This window comes from Mesoplodon bidens (assembly GCF_964165515.1).
Source record: "Mesoplodon bidens genome assembly, contig: HAP1_SCAFFOLD_96, whole genome shotgun sequence".
In the NCBI taxonomy this organism is placed as follows: domain Eukaryota; kingdom Metazoa; phylum Chordata; class Mammalia; order Artiodactyla; family Ziphiidae; genus Mesoplodon; species Mesoplodon bidens.
In genome coordinates, this window is record NW_027671845.1 from 1,130,201 (window position 1) to 1,154,420 (window position 24,220).

General features: G+C 50.0%; 1 protein-coding gene and 1 pseudogene across 2 annotated transcripts in view; both read left to right on the top strand.

The window, feature by feature from the left end:
* The window catches only part of LOC308610914 (centrosomal protein of 78 kDa-like), a 558,473-nt pseudogene that overhangs the window by 398,398 nt on the left and 135,855 nt on the right, over positions 1–24,220 (top strand). Inside the window, exons 2-4 of the transcript in view lie at positions 20,345–20,417; positions 21,469–21,578; positions 23,795–23,969. The product of the transcript in view is annotated as a centrosomal protein of 78 kDa-like (transcript). The remainder of the gene's footprint in view (positions 1–20,344; positions 20,418–21,468; positions 21,579–23,794; positions 23,970–24,220) is intronic.
* Positions 1,546–20,417, top strand: LOC308610908 (BCL-6 corepressor-like; the record flags this gene model as incomplete). The annotated part of the gene is given in 9 exon segments (XM_081259896.1): positions 1,546–2,028; positions 2,690–2,737; positions 10,801–10,812; positions 10,816–11,049; positions 15,924–16,241; positions 17,263–17,386; positions 17,824–17,901; positions 18,072–18,228; positions 19,653–20,417. Coding segments are annotated over 9 exon segments (1,746 nt in total), but the record flags the coding sequence as incomplete, so codon positions are not given.

Below are 24,220 nucleotides of genomic sequence, written 5' to 3' on the forward strand. Positions count from 1 at the left end.
AGAAAGATAATGGTGTGGATGAAGAAGATGAGGAAGGTGAGCTGAACCAGTCACAGCACCACGTTCCCATCCAGGACACCTTCCCCTTCCTGAACATCAATGGTGAGTGGGGTGGGGGGTGGGACCGAGGCATGGAGAGGATGTAAGGGGCTTTGATTTTGCAACCGTTGACACCATATCCACCATTGCACTGGGAGCAGCGACCAGGCCCTGGGGCCAGGCTGCCAGTCTGTTAGCAAGTAGGAGTCATAGGCAAAGGCACTCCGTAGGCATAGTTATCCCAGTGGGGTGGCTTCTCGGCAGAGAGAGCATCTTCTGAATCTTACGTGATAATTCAGAGAAATTAAAAAATGAAATTCATTCTCAATCCCGCATACAAATACACAAGCTGTTACAAATTTTGCTGATTTCCTTCAGGCCAAGTGCAGGGATCCTTTTCGTGAATTGTAGGCAAACTCTTCTGCTATTTCCCTCGGTACAAATTTTCTGTCACTGCCTTAACAGCCTCTGCTAAGGCCGTATCGTGGGAAACTTGTGGCTCTACAGCTCTTAATACTAGGCTCTGATACAATTTCTCTACTAGAGACTTTTATCTTTTTTAAATTAATTAATTAATTTGTTTATTTATTGTGGTACGCGGGCCTCTCACTGTTGTGGCCTCTCCCATTGCGGAGCACAGGCTCCGGACGCGCAGGCTCGGTGGCCATGGCTCACGGGCCCAGCCGCTCCGCGGCATGTGGGATCTTCCCGGACCGGGGCACGAACCCGTGTCCCCTGCATCGGCAGGCGGACTCTCAACCACTGCGCCACCAGGGAAGCCCTATCTTTTTTTTAAATTGACTCTTTGAATTCAGCTTCCCAGGAAAGATGAGTTTAGAGATTGGAGGGTCCCTGTGAGACAGAGCAGGTGCTGCACCTCCCATTGCACGTTCTGAGGACGCTCAACCACAAGGTGAACTGCTCTTCCACAGCATCTTCCCTTGAACTTTTCACTGATGTGCTCCTAGTCATATGACTTGCATTCAGTTGAGTAGCTTTTCACTGCTTTTCTAAGTTCCATCTGGCTGCTAGGGTCAAATGAGATACTTTTGCCACCTAGGAAATTTAGTATATCCAGATGATTCCTGTAGGATTTTGGAGTGCCCTTCCCTAGGTGATGCCCCTTCTTTTGAGAATCAGGAAATGACTCTTATCTGTCTACTTGCCCTCCTTCACTTACCCTGTCGTTTATAACCTTGCAACCAAGTGATGAGTAAAGACAGCGATCATAGAGCTCTCTCAGGTTAATACTGCCACAGCTACATTCCCACTTGGTGCAATTTTAAGATTTGGACATTTGGAAATGTGAGATCCTTTCCCAAATCTTTGGCTCACTCATTCTGTTATTCTCACCCCTTAAAAGGATGCAACCCATTTCCAGGATCATGATTTCCCTTTTTTTTTTTTTCATGTTTTTTTAAAGCTAATATTGTGTGTCCTTACGTTATGGGCCACCTTGGATCCTTTCTGTAAACATGTGAACGTATATTAAAAATAAAAAAGTAAAATGTGGCCCTACAGCCACACCGGGATTTCATTGCCCTGAGAGAGGAGTTGGGACGCATCAGTGACTTCCACGAAGCCTATACTTTCAAACAGGCTCCGGGCCAGCCAGTTTCCGGCTTCAGCAAGGAGAATGTTCCAGTGGTAACCAACAAGGAGAACCTAGCGACGCCGGTCTCGACTCCATTCCTGGAGCCGACCCTGGCGAGCGACGGCTCTGCGGTCACTTTCGGGAAAACCCAAGAGGATCCCAAACCATTTTGCGTGGGCAGTGCCCCACCGAGTGTGGACGTCACCCCCACCGACACCAAAGACGGAGCTGACGAGGCAGGATCAACCGATGGCAAAGTTCTGAACCCGAAGCCATCTAAGCTGGCAAAGAGAATCGCAAACTCCGCTGGTTACGTGGGTGACCGGTTCAAGTGTGTCGCTACCGGACTGTACGCAGACTCCAGTCAGCTCGGCCGGGAGCAGCGGGCATTGCAGGTGAGCCCCCCCACACACCCGAATTTCAGGAGCTTGACCAGTTGTCAGGTTTTTTTAATGTGTGAAGAGGAGGGGGCCGGGGGTATGATAGGGCAGGACACTGGGCTGATTTGGTTAATGAAGCTTAGGATAATTTAAATGTTTGAAATGTGTCCAGTAAGGGGACGTAAGTGGATACTTTAAGTTATTCTGTAGATTTTAAGCGAACTCCACTCGAATACTGATAATGGAAGTTTCAATTATTGCGAAGGATGTCTAAAAGACTGCATGACATTTACCTATCAGTTGCTTTGATTTCTCTGCCGTTACTGTACGTTAACAAATATACCTAAAAGCGCTGCTTAGAATGCCTTACGTGATACTTGGTGGAGGTGTGTAGCGGCCGCATGTCTGTGAGATTCGTGCAATTTTTTTTCCACCCAAAAAACAAACAAACAAACAAAACAAAAACACAAACCTTGCTTAAAGGGATAGAGTATGTATTTAACTTGCTAGTGAATGATAGATGTTGTATAGGAATTTCCTTAAGATATTTTACTTTTAATTAGAAGACAAATAAAGCCAAATTGTTTTGCAGTGTTAAGAAAAAAATTGGTTTATGCTTATAAAAATGGATGAAGTTATCTAAATGATCCATTGAGTGCCCATTTTAATTACATAGATGGAAGGATTACAAGAGGACAGTATTTTATGTCTACCCGCTGCTTACTGTGAGGTCAGTTCTTCAAATTTTTATTACTAGAATCTTCCATAAACCTTTTGAGTTAAATTTCATTTCCAAATATACAAAGGGAAGTTTGTGGGCCATGGTCGTCTTTATTCACTGTGCATTTGTTTTCTTTTCTGTTGTGTTTTTGTTTCGCTTTCTTTGTGTTGTGTTTTTGTTTTGTTTTATTTACCTTCGAAAGAGAATGTCTGTCTGTATGCCACAGTGTATGTATGGCTATATATACACACCACATATATCTCTACATACGTATGGCTTTACGAATAAAGAGTGTGTGACTAGTTACACATAGACACTCTTACATTTTTATCGTTCAATTTTAAAATATCTCAGTTGTATCATAAATTGTGGTTGGTTTTGGGCAAACTTTTCTTTGAAGATACCTTCCTTTAAGGTAAGGGCAGTGAAATAGCTTTGGTGGTAAGGTGTGTCTTTTTTCCATCTCCGTTCTCTTTGTAGCGTGCAGTGATGCGCTTCTCAGAGTTGGAGATGAAAGAGCGAGAAGGTGGCCACCCCACGACCAAAGACTCCGAGGTGCGCAAATTCAGCCCCGCTGACTGGGAAAGGCTGAAAGGAAGTCAGGACAAAAAGCCAAAGTCGGTCGCCCCGGAGGAGGCCATTGCCAACCAGAACGACAGTGAGAGATGTAAGTGAACCCAGGCGGCTCGCGTGTGGTACCACGTCGGTGGGAACGGGGCGCTTCCGCTCCCAGTGCCGAGGGAGGTGAGAGGAAACAGTACGCTTCCGACGGCCCAGCGTCTGGGTGCTGGCTGTTCGGAGAACGGGCTGCTCTGGCCACCCTTCCCAGCTGTGGATTGCAAGGCTGGTTGTCCTTTGGAGCGTTGCGGCATCCAGGAGTGAAGCACCTATGAAATGTTGTTCCCTGGCACGCGTCTCCTTTTTCCGGAGCAATGCTAGTCCTGTAGTTAGTAATAGTCTGATACAGTAGAGCAGAGGAATGGCAGTGCAGGACCTCCGGCGTAGCAGGTATGTGTTCTGTTGTGTAGCAGGTACGGACACGGGTTTTTGGTAGCAGTGGAATGGCACTTGCAGCCAGAGCCAGACCCTCCAGAGTGACAGTCTCGTGTGGGAGGGAGTGGAGAGTACTCGGACTCTCCCTCCAGAGGCAGAGGTTTCGTTCACGTGCGATGAGGGCTGATGAAGGCCCCAGAGAGATGAGCATCATTGTGTTCTGTGGAGGCTCGTTTGCAGTCATGAGGAGCTGACACCACGCTCCGAGGCCGTGGGATCAACGAGGCCGTTCTTCCCACCAGACGGGTGTGTTCTGTTCTGGAGGCCGAACTGGAGAGAAAGCTCGTGTTGGCCTCGAGTCACACTCTGCGGTCCCATCGGCTGCTCCCCCACTGGGGTTGACTTCGGGCTTGGCCCTCGAGACTTCCTGGGCGAATGAGATGCGTTGGCAGCAAGTGGAGGTCTTTCTCCCGCTTTCTTCAGTGTGCGTGCTTGTGGCCTGCGGCCTGCAGCCTGCTCCGGACCCCAGAAACCTCACCGGTGATGGTGAGTGAGGGCACCTCGGTGAACGTCGAGGACAGGGTGGGCATGAAATCCTCCTGAGACGGGACAGTCGGGGGTGGTGGGCACGTTTGGGAGGCCCAGGCCCTTGGACCCGGTCGTAGGGTCGGCGTTCGCCCGCACGCTTAGGTCGTGGGTGCCTGATGCAGTTCGGGAGAATTGTGGTCAGCAGCAGCGTGTGCTTCTCTCTGCTGCTTGGAGCACTGCCCTCCCCCAGCTCATCTTTGGGGTCAGACAAAGGCCTGTGGCCACGGTTCTGGGTAAGCCACACTGGGACTGGTCTGTCCCACGTGGCTCCCGTAGAAGGGGATTTCTGGGGCTAGTCAGTGGTGGCCTTACCCGAGGGATGGGGCTCTTGATGTGCCTGGAGTAGACGATTCCGAGCTCCTCCCCCTCGGGATTGGAATGAAAAACAGAGGGTCCAGGCCACCCTGGAGTGAAGCAGTAAGAAGGCCTCCCTCCTTGCCTGTGCTCACAGCTGACACGCAGCCCTTACCCTCCTGAGTGGCCTCATAACTCAGCTCCTGGGGAAGTTTCTCCGAGAGATGTGATAAAAGTGGGCAAGGCCAAGTTCACGGGGCTGCACTTTTCTGAGGATGGGATCTGCCTCTTCTGGGTGGACGGTGAGGGAGGCTGGAGGAAGGGAGCGGGCAGTTAACCGGCCTCGAGTCTTCTCGCCCTTTTCTCCAGCAACGTGGCCAAACCCAGGGTGGCCGCTGCCCTTCACGTCTCAGTGGCCTCACCCGCCCTTCTTCCCAGAGACGTTTGTGTGCGTCCTTCCCAGTCTTTCCTGCTGAGCGTGGAGACGAGAACTCGGTGTGGCTGATGGGGAGCAGGGCCTGAGCCCCAGATGATTCCGAAAGCCCCCTCCCCCCACCGCCTGCCTTCAATCTCAGACCGACCGACGGGTCTCTTCCTGGAGCACCCGGGACATGGCCCAGTGAGCCATGAATGGCCACCATGGGAGGGCAGGAGAAGGGTTGGGGAAGGTGAGGGGCTCCGTTTGAAAGGTTGGGGCAACGGAGGTGGGTTCCCCACCCACCCTCTATCTTGTAGAGACGTGGGGTTTGTAAATAGCTGGTCAGGAAAGGTCACCTGAAGGGGCCACTGTTCTTACTGCGGCCTCCACGTCCAAGGCCCAGCAGGTGTTCACTCCATTCAGCTGGATATGAATGGGCCTTCTTGTTCTTGGGCCATCATGTCTTGAGCTGATATGGGCTCAGGTCCTTCTCATGGGTGTAGGTGTGGCCGAGAGCCGAGCTGTGAGCACATGGGAGCTGGGGCGGGGATTTGGGGCGGGCAGGGGTCCCAGAGAGGGTCCAGGATGCCTTCAAGATGCCTTCCCCCTTCTGAGGCAGCCCCTACCCATGGAGGGCCCAGGAGCTTCCAAGGTGGTGGGTGCTGTTTGCGTGGCCCTGGTTGTCCTGGTGCGGGTGCATCTTGTTGCTAGGGGCTTGTTTAAAAAAAGGAATTAACTTGAAAACACAGTGGCCGAGATACTCATTTATTCTTTATGATCACATGGGTGGCTGAGTGAAATTTTTATTTTGGAAGTTCACCAAATGAGTTTGGAGGTTCCTCAGACTTGGAAGTTCATCACTAGGAACCCTCAGTGGCATTTGAAGATGGGGCGGGGCAAGGAGGCACTGGTCCCTTCCTTCTCAAACTTGGAGTAACCATCTCCCTTGCCAACCACTTGGCTGGGACAGGCCTAGGACTTGCTCAGTGGCAGTGCCTGGCCAGGAGCTGGAGGAAGCCTCAGTTGAGGGGCTTCATGAAACTTCTTTGCTCAGGGAACTTCTCTTCCAGCTGAGCACTTGCACGTTTGTAAACTACTTTGGAACAGAGATCCCCTGCACTCCTTGTGTAGCGGGTGTAACTTTGAACAAGGTTAGCCCTGACTGGAGGTGCTATTATAGTTAAGCTACAGAGAAGGGGATTTTAATCCTGGGGAGCCTTCCAGCAGGTCAGAACCCTCTCACCTTGTTTAGGCCTCACTGGGCATGGCTCAACAGTGGTGAGGGTGCTTTGCTGCCACAGTGACTTGTAAATGTTGCTGTGGTGATGCTTCTGTGAGGTGATGCTATGGTACAATCATAATGAATTTGGGATATATGTGCTGTGAGTCATAGGACCATGCTGCAGGGACCACGTTCACATCTTGCTTAGACTGGGTGACCAAGGGCACGTGGCTTCCCACTTTTAGAAGGGCCAAAAGTAGCAATGATGGCAAAGCCTGATGGTTAGGATCCCCGTGTATCTATTTATCTCCCCATCTCCTTTGCCCTCAAGGGTAATCCTCCTGTGGGTCATGGTTAGAACAGTCTTTGAGAAGCTCTAAGTGACACGGAGCCTCTACCCTATGGCTGGTGGCCATGGGCATCTTGGGCAGTCGGGGTGGGTGTCCTTCAGGGTTATTACTGGCCTGGGTAAGGTCACACTAGCGTAAGGTCTTGGGGGGCCTTAGCTGAGGGGAATTGAGGTCTTTGCCCTAAAAGGCTCCGGGGTTGGGGGAAGGGTAGATGGACCTAGTTTGGAAAAAGAAACTTTCAAATTGGACATGGGGGTTCTTAAGGTAGCCCTTCCATTCCTCCATGGATCCCCTCCCACGGAGCTTTTAGGGAAGGCTGATTGGACCAGATTGGACCAGAGAAGTCCAATGGTGTAACCAGCAGGGCTCACCTCTTAAAATTTCCTACATTTCAGGCCTGAGATTCAGGCTGGTCTGAAAGTCTTGGCATCTTTTGGTTAAAGGGATTTTTCCAGCCTTTCTCTGTGCTGAGCCCGGCCCGTGATTATGAAGCCCACCCTGGAGGGAGGCTAGCAGTAACATTCCCACTTTACAAGTGAAGGGGGCCGAGTTGTAAAGCGGCGCCATTCCTGCCCGAGTGTTTAAGAGGGTCACAGAGCAGCCCGAGTGAGAGTTGCAGCACGCCGTCTTCACCGGGCCTGCGGTAGCCTGGGCTGCATCACCCGTAAGCACAGGCCAGGAGTTTGGGGTTTCTCCTGCTGCCATGGCAGGAGACCCTCGCGGTTGGGGTGATTCCACCATTCCGGCAAGAGTAGATGGGGATCTCTCCCACCTTGGGATACCCTTGGAGAAAAGCTAAGTGTGTTCCACCATTGAGAACACAGGTCAGGCTAGCCCAGGCCAGGGTGAGGTTCATCCCCACAACTGGCTGCCATTAAATGCTGGGAATGCCCCCAAGAGAGGCTGATCAGGGGACCAGCCGGCTGGGCAGAAGTGGGAGTGATACTTGAAGTGGTCTAGGGAGAGGAGGAGGAATGCGAGCAGCATGTGAGGGGTGTGTCCATGATTTCATCTAGAAAAACGGGCTGTGGGAGCTTAGCTCAGGTGTTAACAAAATACGAAACTCATACGCCCACCCCCACCCCCGGCCGGTGATGGACACAGGGGCATCTTCGGGGAACTCTTTAACAGCACAGTGATCATTATGGAATTATTTGTGTGTTAGAAACAATGTGACTAGCAAAGCAGTTGAACTGTTTCTTTGGCTAGAGCAAAAGTGAGGAGTGATGTTAGGCTGGGGTGATTGGAGGAAAAGCCCCAAGTGGATGCTAGATTGAGCAGAGGGGGCAGGAGCAACACAGGCGGAGCTGAGGTGTGAGCAGTTCAGCCCTGCCCGCCGCACCCCCCCACCCCACCCCCACGAAGGGGGTTGGAGTCTTGTCTTTGAAATGTCCTTAGATGCTTGTTGCCTGGGAAGGAAGGCGTGGAGACGTGCCAGGTGGGTGACTGGTGTCACTGAAGGCCTTCTTCCTAGACAGGAACTAGGAGCAGCCGCTCGATGGCAGTGAAATGCTTTTCCCCCCACGGGTGTGGAAGGAGGACAGACGGACTTGTAGCAATCTGGTTGAGTTCTTTGAAATTGCCCTTGACCCTTGTGTGTGCACCAGGAAGCCTTTCCTTTCCCTTTGCCAGGCTCCTCTTGCCTTGGTCTCCCCAGCTTCCCAGCCTCCCACCATTCTTTCCGTACCCTTTTTCTTCACCCTCGCCCCTGCTGACCCAAGTGAACATTGGTGCTATGTCTGTGTACATGGCAGTTGGGGGCTATTTGGTCTCTTGATGACATCAGCCTTTTTTGTTGACTAGCAGCTGTTTCCATAGTCATTTGTAGCTCTGCCCTGATTGGTTGGATCTTACTGTGAGGTCACTCACCCCCCCTTTAAAAGTAAGCCACCTTGGAGAGTTAAGCAGTTAGGGAGTGATCTCACATGCCTATAGAGGGATGGTGTAGATGCCTCACCTTGACCCTTGAAGGATGGATTGTGAGTGGGCTACGCGCCTCATTTTCTGCTTTCTTTGCTGGTTGTGTTCAGCTGTCCTTCCTTTGGGACGTCTTTCTGAGGGTTTTGTGCTTCCGGCGTGTGAGGCCCCTGGTCTCCAAAGGGGGGTGGTCTGTTGGTAGCAGATTGCCTTGGGCATGGGGGTCCTGCCTGCTCCTGGTGACCTTTGTTCCCTCTTTCCGGGTTGTCTCCCCTCCCCTAGGGGAGTGTTATGATGGAAGCAAACCTGACCCCTTCGAAGCCCCAGAAGACAGTGATCTTCCTGAGGACATGGACACGGAGCCCCCCAGAGAGTCCCCCGCCGACCAGGCGGCCCCGGACGCGTCACGCAGCTCCACCCTCCGGCTGAACAGAAAGCGCAAGGTGTCTGGCAATAGGAACCACACTGAGACCACTGTGCTCCCCGAGGACTCTGCTGAAAGCCAAGCGGAAACGGGTCTGCAAAGGTGAGCTCGATGTCGCTTCAGGCCCGCAGGGCACCCTTCGGAAGTCCTGGAGCGGAGCAGTGGAAAGTTCCAGTCCCACCCTGGAGCCCTGGGGGGAGCCACTCACACCTTCCCACCCCCCACCCCCCCAAAGCCAGTTGCCGGGGCTGGAGCCCAAAGGTGGCCAAAGGCAAATAGGCCCCCTCCCGAGACTTGGTGACAAGTTCCAGCCAACACAGTGACCACACCCCTCCCCTCCCCCACCCCTGTTAGTGATGTGTAAGACAGTTTGTTCGCCCCCCCGCCTCGCCCTGGGGGGCTTCTTCTTTAATTTGTAGTTATTTCTCCATTAGCTGACTGGCCTGAGAGGGAAATGACAAACAGTTCCTCTAACCACTTAGAAGAGCCACATTATAGTGAGCTGACCAACCTGAGGTGTGCATTGAATTAACAGGGCTCCATCCCAGAAAGCAGCGCCGCTTGCTGCACCTTAGAGAACGTCGGGAGCAGAGAGCAAACCTGGCCGGCAGGGCAGGAAGGAAGTGACCCAGGCGGTTCAGCCTGCGGTCACCCCCCAGGGCAATAGCATCTCCGAAGAGAAACCTGGCAGGAAAAGGGCAGAGGCCAAAAGCAACAGCAGCTGGTTGGAGGAGTCCCTTAAATGCAGTGACAATGAACAAGGTACGCACGGGGCAGGGGGCGCTCCTGGAGGTTGGATCACCCGCCCTCTGTGGGAAACGGCCCTGGAGGGGACCTGAGGGCCATCCAAGTTGACAAGAGTAGCGTGTGGCGAGCGGGGAGTTTTCTTCCTGAGGTCCTTTCAGCCTGCACACTTCCTTATGGAATGGACAGTGAGGCGGGAGCTCGATTTCCTGGGCTGCTCCTCGTCACCCAGCCCGCGGCTGGGCAGGAAGGGAAGTCTTGGGTGACCCCGGGCGCTTGTCAGTGCCCTCATTCCAGCCTCAGGCTGTCCCCAGTCGCCCTGTCCCGAGCACCCAGGCCCCCCACGGGTGGGGCCGGGAGCGCACGAAGGGCTGGCTTCTGCCCTCTCTTGCGGCCCTTTGAAGCGACTTGCCATTTGGCGTTTCGTGGGTTAGCCTATTTGCCGGTTGAATGTGGGATGATTAAAATATTAGTGCTTTGAAAACATAATTGGTATATCTTTAAAAACTGAAGCTGCTCCAACGATCAGTGCTAACAATGGGCTTTTCTTTCCTCACCGGCTACAACTGTGTAACGCCCGCTTCTTCTCCCCTGACAGATGTGCTGTGCATGGACGAAGAAATGGATCGGCAGCCTTCGCCCCTGCCGCAGCAATACACCGACAACAGCGAGAAACCATCCGGGAAGCGACCGTGCAAAACCAAGCATTTGATCCCTCAGGAGCCCAGGCGGGGCTTGCCGCTGCCAGGGGACTCCTAGGTGGACAATGCGGATGGCAAGGTACCTCTTGCCCCTGGCTCTCCCCCGCCCCCCGGGCCCATGCAGGCACATCCCGCCTGCCTAGTTCTCTGCTTCTGGGGACAAAGCTTTCCTTTTCCTGAACCCCTCCCCCCAAAACGTCCCTGCCCCTTCCTAGGGGACTTGTCTCCTGGGTGGCGGTGAAGTTTCCAGCGAGTAAAAATGCAACCCCTTCCTCGCGCCCCGCCTCCCCCAGACAGAGAGGAGGAAAAGTGCTTTCCTCCACTCAGCTTTGTAACTCAGGGAGGAGGCGAACAAGCCGGGTGGAGGAAGGACAGCCTGAAATGTGTGCGCTGCCTGGTTTCGTGATAGGTGACCGTCCGGAGATTTTGAAAGCGGCCTGAGCCCAGTTCCGACTATGATCCTTCGCCGGCCAAGCAGGACCAGAAGCCCTTGGACTGTTTGCAGCAATTGTTACCAGCTTCCCAGGCCTCGCAGCTGACATGGTCAAGCTCCCCTCCAGAGACCACCCAGTCCCGCCCGATGCCACCGGAAGCGCGGAGACTTATTGTCAATAAGAATGCGGGCGAGACCCTCCTACAGCAGGCCTCCCGGCTTGACTATGAGGTGAGCATCCTTGTGGGTGCCCCGGATCAGGATCCGCCGGCTGCTGCTCCTTGGGTGGGGGACACACTGGCTGGGGATGTGGGGCGGGTCTCAGAGCCCAGCCCCCTCCACGTGGCGGGCTGGGCTGGGTGTTCCAGCAGGGTGTTTGCGTTGGCTCCCGCTCACACTGCGGGCTCTTTGGTGGCTTGTTCAGTCGTGGTGTGAAAAGAAAGGCAGGCCTCTCTGATGTTCCGTTCCCGTTCAGGCAGGTAGGCTGCTTCGGCCAGTCTGGCTCACTTATCTCTGATATAAAATCTGACCTAACCCAGGGCTTGGCGACCAGGGGAATTTTAATGAGCCCTTTTGGATTCTGAATAGCAAGAAGGAGAGTAGTTATTAGCTCTACTAACTTGTGCTGTTTGGGGCAGAGTGATGCCCCTGTGGGGTAGCGGGTGGGAAGTGTCTGTGCAGAGTAGGGGTGGGAGTGGGGCAGACCTGAGCAGTCTCTTTCTGAGAGGGCACGGGAGCCGAGGGCTGATGGGCGGGGAGCAGGGGTTGAGCCTTGCACAAAACTCCCTGTCCACACTGCTGTATCCCAACCCAGCACGGCTGATGACAGTGATGGCCTCTATTGCTAGAGCAACATAGAAAGATAGCTGATATCTGCCTAAGCCCGTGTGATCTGTAGTAACTCCTTTCACCCTTTTAACATGTTCACTTGGGAGTAACGCGTACTAGCCCACTCTCGGATGAGGAAACTGAGCCTCAGAGGGGTTAGCTGATACCCGTACAGGTAGCAATCCAGCAGTGCTCCACAGCCCACCACGCTCCTCAGCAAGACTGGCTCACACTGGAATTGCCCTTTTGACAGTTCAAAACCTCTGTGAGACAGATGACTCTCTCTGCCCTGTGCAGTTCCCCCACCATACTTGTCAGTAGCAATTGTGATGTAATAGCCCACAGGGCAAAGGCATTTTTCTGTGCTGGCATCAGCCCTCTGGGAGTTGAATGGTGACAGTAAAACGCGGTGCAGCAGGCTGAGCGTGGAGGTGTGGCTGAGCACTGGGGTGGCAGGACCCAGGCTGGCCCGGAGCCCTGGCGCCCACACCCTCAGCCAGCTCTGTGCCCCTGTCCCCCGTCTCCCGTCGTGTCCCCCCACCCCGGTCCATAGTGCCGTGAGCCCTTGGAAGTGTGCCTGCCTTGGCCCTAAGGCATGCCTGTGGGTGGGTAGTTGGAAGCACTAGGGCTATGCTTAGTTTGGGGTGTTTTTTTGTTGTTGTTGTGGGTTGAATGTGCTGTTGTTTATATCTGCACGTCTCTTGGAGACCTCTCCATCAGCTAGAGAGCACTTTGTGGTAGTTAGCGCAGTTACTTGCAGGTGAAGTCCAAGGACCACCCAGTTGGTTTCCCAAGAGCTGAGAGCGGGCGCCTAGGAGGACAGAGCAGTTGTTGCACATAGTGTGGAGCTAGACCCCCCGTGGTTGAGAAGATAGTCTCCTTGCTTCCAGCAAACGCTGGAGGTGCGGGGGAGACCCCTAACCCCAACTTTTGGGTTAGGGTTGAGAAAGTAGACTCCCGCTTCCAGCAAATGCTGGAGATGGGGGGGCGGGGTGCTGCTGCACCCGCCGTGGAGGGCGGGGCTCCGAGCCCCACCTGTGAACTTGGCATCATTTCCAGCAGCCTCCCTTTGGGACCAGAGACGTCAAAAGACCCTCGTTGGTCCTCTAAGACAGTTTCCATTTTGGTTTGGTGGCTCTGAGGCCTGGACCAAGGGGCACTTGATCCATCCTTTTTTAGGCTACCTGGCCTTTGATTGCACAGGAAGCCTTGGGAATGTTTACGGTGGGATTTGTTTTTTTCTTCAAATGTAAATTTCAATATGTAGATTCCACACATCACCAGTGTTGATGCTGAACATTGTGACAAGTAGATGAACGCTTTCAACTTTGAATCCAACTTTCTGGGATTTCTCTGGGCAGAATTTTAAATGTTGGGATGATGGCCCAGTTGGGAGATGTGGCAGCTTCAACCTTTTCAAATTGAAGGACAGTTTGCTTAAGCAGATAAGGGTGTGGTTTGGGAGGGTTTTCCTGAAGTTTTGTCTTCAGCATTCTTGGTTATTTTCTTCTGCTTAGCCAAAGATACCATGTGCAGTATAAAGGCTGTCTGATCTTTATGTCATGATAATCTGGTTCTGGAAGTTTAGAAACACACTCTGGCTTCAGATCCGCGTTAAATAGATCACTTGTGTGGCCAAAGACCTCAAACCTTTCCCTCCTGGGAAAAAGGCTTCTATTTCTTAGGCTAAAACGCCAGTGTGCAACCACATGCTTGTGCCTTTAGCGGTGATGGTTAAATTTTCTATGAATTGAATGTCATGTTTTTTAAAAAGTTAATGAGGCATTTAATTAACTCACAACGTCGGGCTTATGACCTTTATGGTTACATTTTCCGGGTAATGGCATTCGGCTTATAGCTGCTGAACAGAGAGCTGTCCGACAAAAGCAGTTTGACTTTGCTCGGGAATGGCTGGGCTGCCCTTCAGACACTCCCGTTTATTTCTATCGGAGAAAATAGACCAAGGAATTTGTTGCGTCGACAGACTCGCCCCGCTTCTTCACCTTTCAGTTAGAGAAAGTGTTGGTGGCGATGGTTGCCATCCATTTAGAGGCCATCACCCTCCTAGCTAGGAGAGTGTAGTTAGCCCATTTGACCCCCAACAGAGAAGGCCTGTGGGATGCTCGTCACAGCTGGATTGCATCCCTCTAACTGGGGCCCTCTTGGGCCTTTTGAATCTTCCCAGCTGACCAGGTACCAAAGACCTGAGTTATAGGTCTAGTACTTCATGTTGAACTTGGGGTTTAATATCTCTGGGCCTCAGTTTCCAAGTGTTGAATGAGGATAGTACTACCTTCCTTTCCTGCTATCTCCTGGGTTCCTGTGGGTGACAGAAGATGTCCTCATCTGGGGAAATGAGAAGCACTGTGTAAATAGTGGGATCAACGTGGTTGAGTTAGGACAGCCCGTGGCAAAAAGTCTGACCTGGCCGTGGGGCTACTGCTGCCTTTGCTGCCATCTTCCAGGAGAAGAGAGTTGACTTACCCATCAGCTTGGACGGCCTTTCATTTCTAGGTACCCTTGAATCTGCCCTAGTAGTGATGAAGGTTTCCAGGTGAAGGCCATGATTGTCACAGCAAATAAACCCTGCGTTGAGTAAATTGATGTGTGCACAGCAGTTGGTGGCGTTCAGACCTGATCCCAGAGCCACGTGACAGGGCCTCTCCCTGGCTGGGGCACACAACTCATTAGCTTGCAGCCGTCCACTCAAGTCTGGCTAGTGAGGGCCTGCTAAAAGAGCAGCAGCTTCATGCGGTATCCTGGATACCAGGGCTCGGGGCAGGTGGCCTGGGAGCCCAGAGGATTGTGGGCTTTCTGGCAGGTTGGGATGTAAACGGAGAAACGCATTCGTGGGCGTGCCTTTTCTCTTCCTCCTCTTGTTTTGGAAGGGAGCTGCTGCAGTGACCTGAAGTAACAGGGCACCGATGGCCAGGTTTACCAGCATGCCCCATTAGGTTCACGTGGTAAGCAAATGGAACATTCTAGTTTGCTCCCAAGTGAGTGGTCACCTTTGATTGGCGTGTCCTCCAAAGGGCATAAAAGGTTTTACAGAACCCATCTCGCACTTATGGGCGGCTAGAATGACCCCCGTTTTAGGTTTAACAGATGAGTTACCTGAGAGATGTCACAGGGAGGCCTGTTCTGACCCCATCCCATCCCCCCTTACCCAGCAGACCATGTGTTGGGCCACATGCACGTTCTGCCTACTCCCAGCTCTCAGAACCTGACAGCTCTCTGCTGGGCACGACTTACCCAGTATAAACAGTATAACGTGTTTTCTGGTGGCAAATGCTTTCGATGTGTCTGAAAACTTTCTTAAGGTAATAAAACATTGAATAAGTTCCTGCTCTGCTTACTGGGAGTGGTTCATATTAATATTTTAACAAGCCAAAGAAATAAGGTTAATAACACTGATTCTAATGCACAGTGTTGACACAGAACATCTCCGGGGGCGGGGGTGAACATTTTATTTGATTCTTGAAATGTGGAGGTTGCAGCCTGTGGTGTATCAGGTTTCTGTCATTAACTTGGGGCAGAATCAGTCTAAAATTTTCATATTTACTCGAGAGGGTGGAGTGAGGCAAAATAGAGGGTGGGGTTATTGGAGGCATTTTGTGTCATTCCTCGAGAATGGAGGGAGAGAGCTTCTCTTTAACTCTACTTAACATACAGACAAGAGCATCTGAGGCCCAGGTTCTGATTTGGGGTCTTAACAGGGGGCGCGAGGATGTAGCTGACCTGGGTGTCCCTGCTTCTCTAAGCTGGGGAATGTTCTCTGGCTGATTGAAGCTCTCTTTAAGTGTTGGTCATCCATACTTTTATCTAAACTTGTGTTATCGTCCACTGCCACTGACTGAACAGACCCATCAAGTGAGAATGGTCTGTGCTTGGCAATGTGTCATCTAAGATGTTAGCAGCCGTGACACCTCTGTACTGGTCACGTCGGCCCCTGGGCTGAGGGCTTTCATCGCTATCCGAATGCGTCCTCTCAGCCGCCCTGTGGAAGCTTGGAGAAGTTCAAGGGTAACTTGCCCATGGCCAGGCCACTGGTGCAGCAGAGCCTTAGACAACACTGTCTGCATCTCCAAGCCCTTCTCACACACTCTCATGCCCCACCAGGATGCCTGCCACCTCCCCGCGCCATGGTGGGCTTTTGGCCCCAAGGATGTATGCCTTTGAAAGTGGGCACGGCCAAGCTATGGGGATGTCACCCTTACAAGTTTCACTGTATGGTTGTCTGATGGTATCTCCTCTCCTCTCCTCTCCTCTCCCCGTAGGAAGTGGTCTTGTACTGCCTGGAGAACAAGATTTGTGATGTGAACCACCGCGACAACACGGGTTACTGTGCCCTGCACGAGGCTTGTGCAAGAGGTTGGCTCAACATCGTACGACACCTCCTTGAATATGGTGCCGATGTCAACTGCAGTGCCCAGGATGGAACCGGGTCAGTGGCGGTCTTGCTCTTGGCGTGGCCCTGCTGGGGCATAGGCAGTGGTTCTCAGGGTGTGCGGGGAACCCCAGAAGGAAAGATGGAGAGTGAGTGCCATGTAAGCACACTGGTGGCGGAGTCCTCTAGAATGGAATCGGACAGATCTTTCTGGCAAATTTACATAGAACTTTAAAACTCTGTGACACTCTTATGGACAGAAGTCCCTGAAAATGTTGAGCCTGCATGAATAATCAGGGGTGTTCTCTTTTAAGACCCTGGACTCTCCACCAGCGTCTGTTGAATCTCAATCTTGAACATATATGTGAGTTGAAAGTTGCAGGAGTACAGACAGGTCCAGTGGCAACTGGCTTGATAGGACCTGCCGTGTCCACCCACATCCCCGGGCCTGACCCCCACTCTGTCCTTGACCTCGGTTTATTGGCCAGAGGCCCAGGTGTGAGTCAGCCCAAGCATCTTCCTGGTTGGACCTGGGATGCCACCACGAGGCAGGGCACTGGGGCTTTCCTGACAGTCATAAAATGAGCAAAACCGTAAGGTATTTGGTGGTTCATGGTTTCCAAATAGCATCCTTTCTGGATGGGACTGCGGACAGTGTTCCTGACCCCAGTGGACACGGACAGGAGTACTCTGTATCCTCCTGAGAACTCGCCCTGCCTGTCGACTGCTTCTGGGCGAGAGGGTTGATCACTCATCTCCAAATTGGTTTCAGGAGAGGTTCCACTTTGCCCCTAGTTTCTTTTACAAACTGCACTTTTTGGGTTTTGTTTGTAATGGTATAACAATGGCTTGTCGTATCTGCTTCCGTGATGCTGGGGTTCTTCCCCCCACCCCGCCGTATGTTACCTTCATATAGTCTGTCACTATTTAAGTTCATTGGAAACGTTTTCATCGTGGCCTGAGTTCCTCCTTGGGCCATGCATTAAGAGAGATTTGCATTGAAGAATGAGGCCTGAGATGGTCCCTTCACCTGTCCCGTAAAGGGTTATGTGTTGAAATAACAGAGTAATTTGTCGCAGCGACCGTACACTCACCTCCTCGGTGAAATAGCGCGCCTATGAGGCTTGGCCGCACACGCTCGATTTTGCCCCGTGTCCTTAGAAGCAAGCGTCGCGTGCACAGGTGTAATCCTCCGCACCTCTCCTAGGCCTCTCCACGGTGCTGTCAAGAATGATCATCTCGAAATTGTCCGCTTGCTCCTCTCCTACGGTGCTGATGCTACCCTGGCTACGTACTCAGGTAGAACCATCAAGAAAGTGAACCACAGCGAACTTCTGGAGAAGTTCTTAACAGGTACGGCAGAGGTCAAGACACGGTCTTGTTCAAGCATCTAGACGGTGACTTCACAGCCTTTCACCTGGGTTCCCCCTACCCCCACCCCCCGTTTACTCTAAGTGACCCTTTACTGGGAAAAGCAGCCCAACGTTAGTCTGTCAAAGAAGAGATACATACTTTGAGTTTTGCAAGGTGGGGGGCTGGAAAACTCTTAGCTAGCCAGGCTAGCTTTTGTTTGGCAGGCTGGGGCGGTGAGGCGGGCAGTCCCTCAGGAAGGCGGGTGGACGCGTGGGGAGGTTTCAGTCAGATACCTGGAGGCGTGTGCAGTGGGACTTGTCAGGAGGTGACACCAGCCCCAGCGTGAGATGTTCCCGAACTCCAGCAGCATTTGCCTCTTACCAGCAGGTGTTATCTTGTTTCTTTTTCTCTCTCTCTCTCTCCCCCTCTCTCTGCAGACTGTTTAAATAACCTGCAGACTCCTGACGACGGTAGCCCCGGTTGCTCTTCGGAGTTCTCTGGCAGCTGTGTGTGTGGTGAGCAGCCTTGTTCGTTTCAGCTGGGCTTGTGGGGGTGGGGGTGGGGGTGATGCTGTGAGCAGGACTTGGCTTGGGAAAGAATTTTTCCAGGGTCCTTTTTGGCGAACAGCTGGAATCTTGCTCCAGCTTACTGACCTCTCTCTTGTTTGCCGCCCCCCCCCGGTTAGAACCAGATGATGAAAGTGGTTACGATGTTTTAGCAAATCCCCCACGACCGGAGGACCAGGATGACAGCAACGAGGCCTATGGTGACCTATTGGAGTTTGAATTTTCCGAAGACCCCGTTTTGTCGTGTTATAACATCCAGGTGTCCGTCGCTCAGGGGTGAGCGTGGCCAGCATGTGGTCGAGAGCCAGCCCAGCTGTTCTGTGGGGTGGCAGGAGTTAGAAATCCCCTTCAGCAGATGAGGGTGGCTGGGTTGGGGGGTGAGTGAATCCCTCACCAAGTGTCCACCGACCTCACATAATGCAGTGGAACTTTTCCAGAAAAGTTTGTGGGGTGGGAGGGCTCCCCAGCCAACTGCCCTCATTGGAACACACCCCTAGAGCCCAAAGGACACGGGAGTCAGCGACTGCAGTTGCACAGTTTCAGTCAGTAAACTCTTGGGGAAGGGATCCACCCCAAACGGCTACCATAGGGGCCGTCCAAGGCGCGTGAGGTCCACGGGACGATACTGATGTGTACCGTCTTCTCGTATAAGATTAGAGAAAGCCGTATGTGGCACCTGGGATCTTATGTGTCTTCAGATTTGCTTAGATCGAGTCTTGTCCCCACAGTCGGGCCACTGTGCCCCATGACCAACCCTTTGGAGTGAACACATCAGGAGACCTTGCTCTGCTGTGTGTTGACCCTGGTGCTTAAGGAGTAGCATCCTCCTTGGACTCTGAGGCTGGGAACGTGTCTGCCTTTGTGGTGACATTCTATTCGGGATAGAGATGATAAAGCATGGCAGGGTATCAGGAAGGATTGTACCACCTCCCTTCTCGAAAGAGCCTCACTCCCGGCAGCATTGAGGGGCGGGTTGGAGGTGTGGGAGAGGCAAGGAAAGCCAGGTGACCTCGAGTGTTTCTCATGCTCTCTCCATGAGGGCCGGAGGAGAGGAGAGGTCAAAGAGGTGTTTGCCATCTCCCTTGGGTTGGCATACAGACTGGTTTTCCCCAGTGACTAGAACGGGGTGCACTTACTTGGAGAGGGGTGACCTGAGTTGTGGCCAGAGCCAAGGCAGCACTGGGGTGGCCTGCAACGAGGCTCGTTCAGGGGCGCTGCTCCTGCTTTTGTCTAAGTTGGCTGGTCTGCCCTAGGTGGTCTCTTAACACATGCACATGAGTCCAGAGTTCCCCCGCTAGAAGTAGATCTTCCGGGCTTCCCTGGTGGCACAGTGGTTAAGAATCCGCCTGCCAGTTCAGGGGACACAGGTTCGAGCCCTGGTCCGGGAAGATCCCACATGCCACGGAGCAACTAAGCCCGTGCGCCACAGCTACTGAGCCTGCACTCTAGAGCCCGTGAGCCACAACTAGAGAAAGCCCGTGCGCAACAACAGGCCTAACGCAGCCAAAAATAAATAAATAAATAAAATTAAAGAAAAAAAGAAGAAGTAGATCTTCTGAGGACAGTGAGAAGTGGGGTGGGGGTGGGGTAATCAAAGTGGAAGTAGCAGGCCCTTTCACCGCCAGGAGACGGGTCGTTCATAGTTGGGAGCGCCTCTAATTTTGCCGGAAACTCAAACCACTGTCCTTTCTCTGGTGTAGGCGTCGTAACTGGCTGTTGCTCTCAGACCTGCTCAAGAAACTGCAAATGTCCTCCTGCATATTCCGCTGCAATTTCCCAAATGTGGAAATTGTCACCATCGCAGAGGCCGAGTTCTGCCGGCAAGTGTCAGCAAGTCTCTTATTCTGTTGCCCCAAAGACCTGGAGTCCTTTAATCCGGAAAGTAAGGAGCTCTTAGATCTGGTGGAGTTCACGAACGAGCTTCAGACTCTCCTGGGCTCATCCGTGGAGTGGATCCTCCCCAGAGACCTGGACTCAGACGACGACTGGTGAGCTCGCCGGGGCCCGCCGTGTACAGTGTTTCATGGTGTTAATCCTTGTGCATATGTGTCCTAATACGACTATTTCTGTAAAGAAAGGACACTATGAGACACGACTCCAGTCAGAAGGACTTCAAAACATGTTTTTTTCTTTTTAAAATTTTAAGTCAGTTTTTATGAAGTTGTTAATAAAGTTTCTTTACTTTTCAGTGTACACATGCTTTGGAATATGTTTGTTTTTACTCGGAACAATTGTTTCTTTTCTTTTTTAAGGAGAAAAAAAAAAGGCAAAGGAGCTCCACACTTTGACTTAATTTCATACAAAGCTCCGACGACAGAGGCCATAACTGTTGAGAGTTGCTTTTGGGGCAAATCAAACCAGTAAAATTTTAAACTCTTTCTCCATATTAAAGGGATTGAATAAATTGGCCACTTTGGTGCACCTGTGTCCTGCGAATTGTCCAATTGGAGATGGAGGTTTAGAAAGTGAGTTTCAGTCTTGTTTCAGTCTCTTCCCATCAGACTGGTCTCGTGATTTCCTACACACCATGTTACTTCCTGTCTACCTTTCCTTGGTGTTGTTCATGCCTGGATTGTCTCCTGTACCTGCTCAAACCTTGGTCCATTCTCATTTGTACCATGGAAGTTTGTCATGCTGGATACTGTCAGAACTAATTTTACTTAAGTTTGTGTTAAGGTGCAAAGCACACGTTTTGTATATTTTCTGTTTTTTGTGTTTGTCTATATTTTATGGTTTCGCTTCAAGAAATATTATGGGAAGGGAAATAGCAAGATGTAAAGAGCAAAAAAGTCATCATTCTCTTTCAATTGTTAGAACATCTATCTGAAATCATAATTATGATGCACTGTGGTATGTGTTAAAATAGGAAATACATGTAACGTCCCGTAGGAGCAGCAAACTCAGTGGTGTTGGTGAGGGTGTGTCATGGAAGTAATCACAAAGCAGGTGACTGTTGGTTGGGGTCCTGAAACATTAGTGTGCCTTCCCTGTGTCCAGTAGTGGTCTGGAGGGGTCAGGAAGCCTGCCTTTGACTTTGAGGGAACCAGAGGGTTTGAGGTCCTCTCTCTTCTATTGCTCTAGTACACTGCATAGCAGCAGTATACTGGGTTTATAGTTGACGTTTAAATCGCTGATTGATCATTAAGATTGGGATGTATCTTTGGAAATGAAAATAGGAAGAGTCGTATGCTTTTTATTTTATTTTTTTTCCTATATCTGAAAAGGTATGTAGTACTTTGCTGAGTGGTTGGCAATAAAGTTTGCAGTATTCAGTGTATTCAGTTTTAGTATCTAAGTAGAATTAAACTGTTGCTGTAAACTGGAATAGCACTTTGTTACTGACAAGTTTTAGAATGCATCTGTTCGTCAATTACCTGTTTGGGAAGATTGTAGTTAATGATTTTGAGAATGTGGCTATAAACTTCCAACTGACTCAAGAAAAGCAAATAAGTCAAGATTGACAAATGTATAGGCTCTTCATCTTATTGTGTGTGTGGGTTTTTTTTTTCCTTTTAGTTATTTGTCAAGGTATAAAGAATTCTATCACACTTAAGACAAGTTAAGTAAACTTCACGGGGTGTATTCTGTCATGGCATGGAGCCGATCCCATGGCCTAGATCTTAAAGGTGATTTTATGTTTAAACTTTCATGAAAACATATGTGATTGAAACACATTAATATATTGATACAGAGGGCAGTTAATTTTTGTCTTTTTTTTGTGTGTGTGTGGTACTGTTGTGGCCTCTCCCATTGCGGAGCACAGGCTCTGGACGCACAGGCTCAGCGGCCATGGCTCACGGGCCTAGCCGCTCCGCGGCATGTGGGATCTTCCCGGACCGGGGCACGAACCCATGTCCCCTGCATTGGCAGGCGGACTCTCAACCACTGCGCCACCAGGGAAGCCCTAATTTTTGTCTTTTGATACATGTGAGCGCAGCTTTCATTTTGCTGAAAGAATGTGACCAGTTTTCAGTTTGGGATTCTACCATTTAGTAAAGATAGTCCACTTAATTTTAGAAATAGATTTAATATATAATACCTAATAATACTTCTATGAATGTTTTTTTACTGAAAACTTTTATTGTAATACTCTGAAGAAACTATGCCATTCTAGTCTTCAAGACTTAAATGAATCAAGTGTTTATTAGCTGTTGTAGTTTTTAAACTAATAAAAGTCAGTACATCAGCAATTTGTAAATACAGTTTTTAAAATAATGCCTTAACAACTTTACAGTGGTTATAATGACTGTATTTAGGCCTAAAGTTAGTTAATAATTTGACATGAAGGCTTTTTAATAGTTTGATGGTGCAGATCAGGGATAGGTAAACTCTGGCTGGTGGGCCAGATCCAGCCCGTCGCCTGGCTTTGTAAAGGAAGTTTTTCTGGAACATAGTCGCACCTGTTGTTTACATGGTAGTTATGGCTCCTTTCACCCTACACCAGTGGGGCAGAGTAGTTGCAACAGTAACTGTACAGCCCACAAATCTGGAAATGTTTAAATTTAGATTTTAAAAATTGAAAAATTCTTTGAGCCTATACAGGGCAAGTCCATTGACCCCTGAGGTAGAAAACAGTCAGGAACTTGGGTGCGGAAGCCAAATGGCCTAGGTTCAAATTCCTTTTCTCCCATTTCATAGCTAGTGACCATGGGCAAATCACTTAACCTCTATGCCTCCTTATGAGGTTTAAATGCACTTATTTGTATAAATAGTGCCTGGCACATACTAAGCGCTGTGTAAGTGATTGCTGTTGTTTCTGCTTGGAGCTTTAATAAGTTATTGTTAATAGAAAAATGACACTAATGATTTTCCTTTTAGAGTAACAAAGGCACTTTGAGTCTTTTACTTTTTCAGGAATGTAATAAGACTTTTTTCATTGACAGTCAGTGTTCCCTGTTACCAAAATTTACTTTATGAATATAAAGAATTGAATGTCTTCAAGACAGTACTTTTGCTTAAATGTCAAACCATTATTTTCCCAAGGCACATCAAACTGGCTCTGCATAGTCCAGGCCTCTAAAGCTTGTGTGCACACCCTAGGTAGCATGTGAGGTACATTTTGTAAATATAGTTTTTTAAATAATGCTTGAGACTTCCCTGGCGGTCCAGCAGTTAACACTATGTGCTCCCAATGTAGGGGGCTTGGGTTCGATCCCTGCTCAAGGAACTAGATCCCACGTTCCTGCCATAACTAAGAGCCCACATGCCACAACTAAAAGATCCGGCATGCTGCAACTAAAGACCGGCACAGCCAAACAAACAAATAAATAAATAAATCTTTATAAAAAATAAGTAAAATAAAATAATGCCTTAGGAGTTAGGAAAAGAAAATATTAGAACATTTTTACCTTTGTATTATTTTTAAAAATCTGTGTAGTTTATCATGTACATAAATTCTATGTATGGAACTTTGTGTATATAATTTGTTAATAAATAAGATGCATATTAAAAAGTTTTCTTATGGTTTGCCCAGTCAGGTGTTTGGAGGCCATTGGAGGACAGGATGATGAAATATAGGGCCTCAGCAAAGATAGAATTTAGAACCAATTCCCTGACTTAGAAGATAAGGAAAATAATTCATAGACTGTAATTGAGTTGTCCAACTTTGCATAAGTGTTCAGAAACAGGAAATGCAGTGGCTAGAATCTAATCACTGACCAAGCAGAATCTGGGTCACTGGACTCGTAAACCAGAAGTGACTGTTGAATTTCTCAGGTTGATGCTCCTGGCATATATGCTTGATCTGTGTGTGTGTGTAAATCTCTGACATAATAAGCCATACTCAGGCACACCCTGTTTCCTTATTCAAGCATCTTAATTTCATCCCATTAAATCTTTGAAGTATCCGACTACCAGAAGGCATGAAGAAACCTGGGCTGAGAGTCTTCATTCCAGGAGACGTGATCTTGACTGCATGGCTGGTTTGAGGCGCATCACTCTGAACTGCAACACGCTCATTGGTGACCTGGGTGGAAGTGCTTTGGCAGAATCTCTTAGTGAGGATTTATGGCTTAGAGGGGAATTCTAAAATTGAAAATATTGAATTTTTAATATGAAATATGCTTAGCTTTTGGCATACTATTGTGATAGGATTTTTTAAAGCCTCATTTTACTGATAGCTTTTATTTTGCTTTTCAACTTTCTCTCAGAGTTGCATATATCCTTTACAGAAAATACAGAGTAACAAGAGAACCTATAATTTTAATACCCAGATATAATCACTGTTCATTTTGGCGTATATACTTTCAGTCTTTTTTTTCCTACAAAT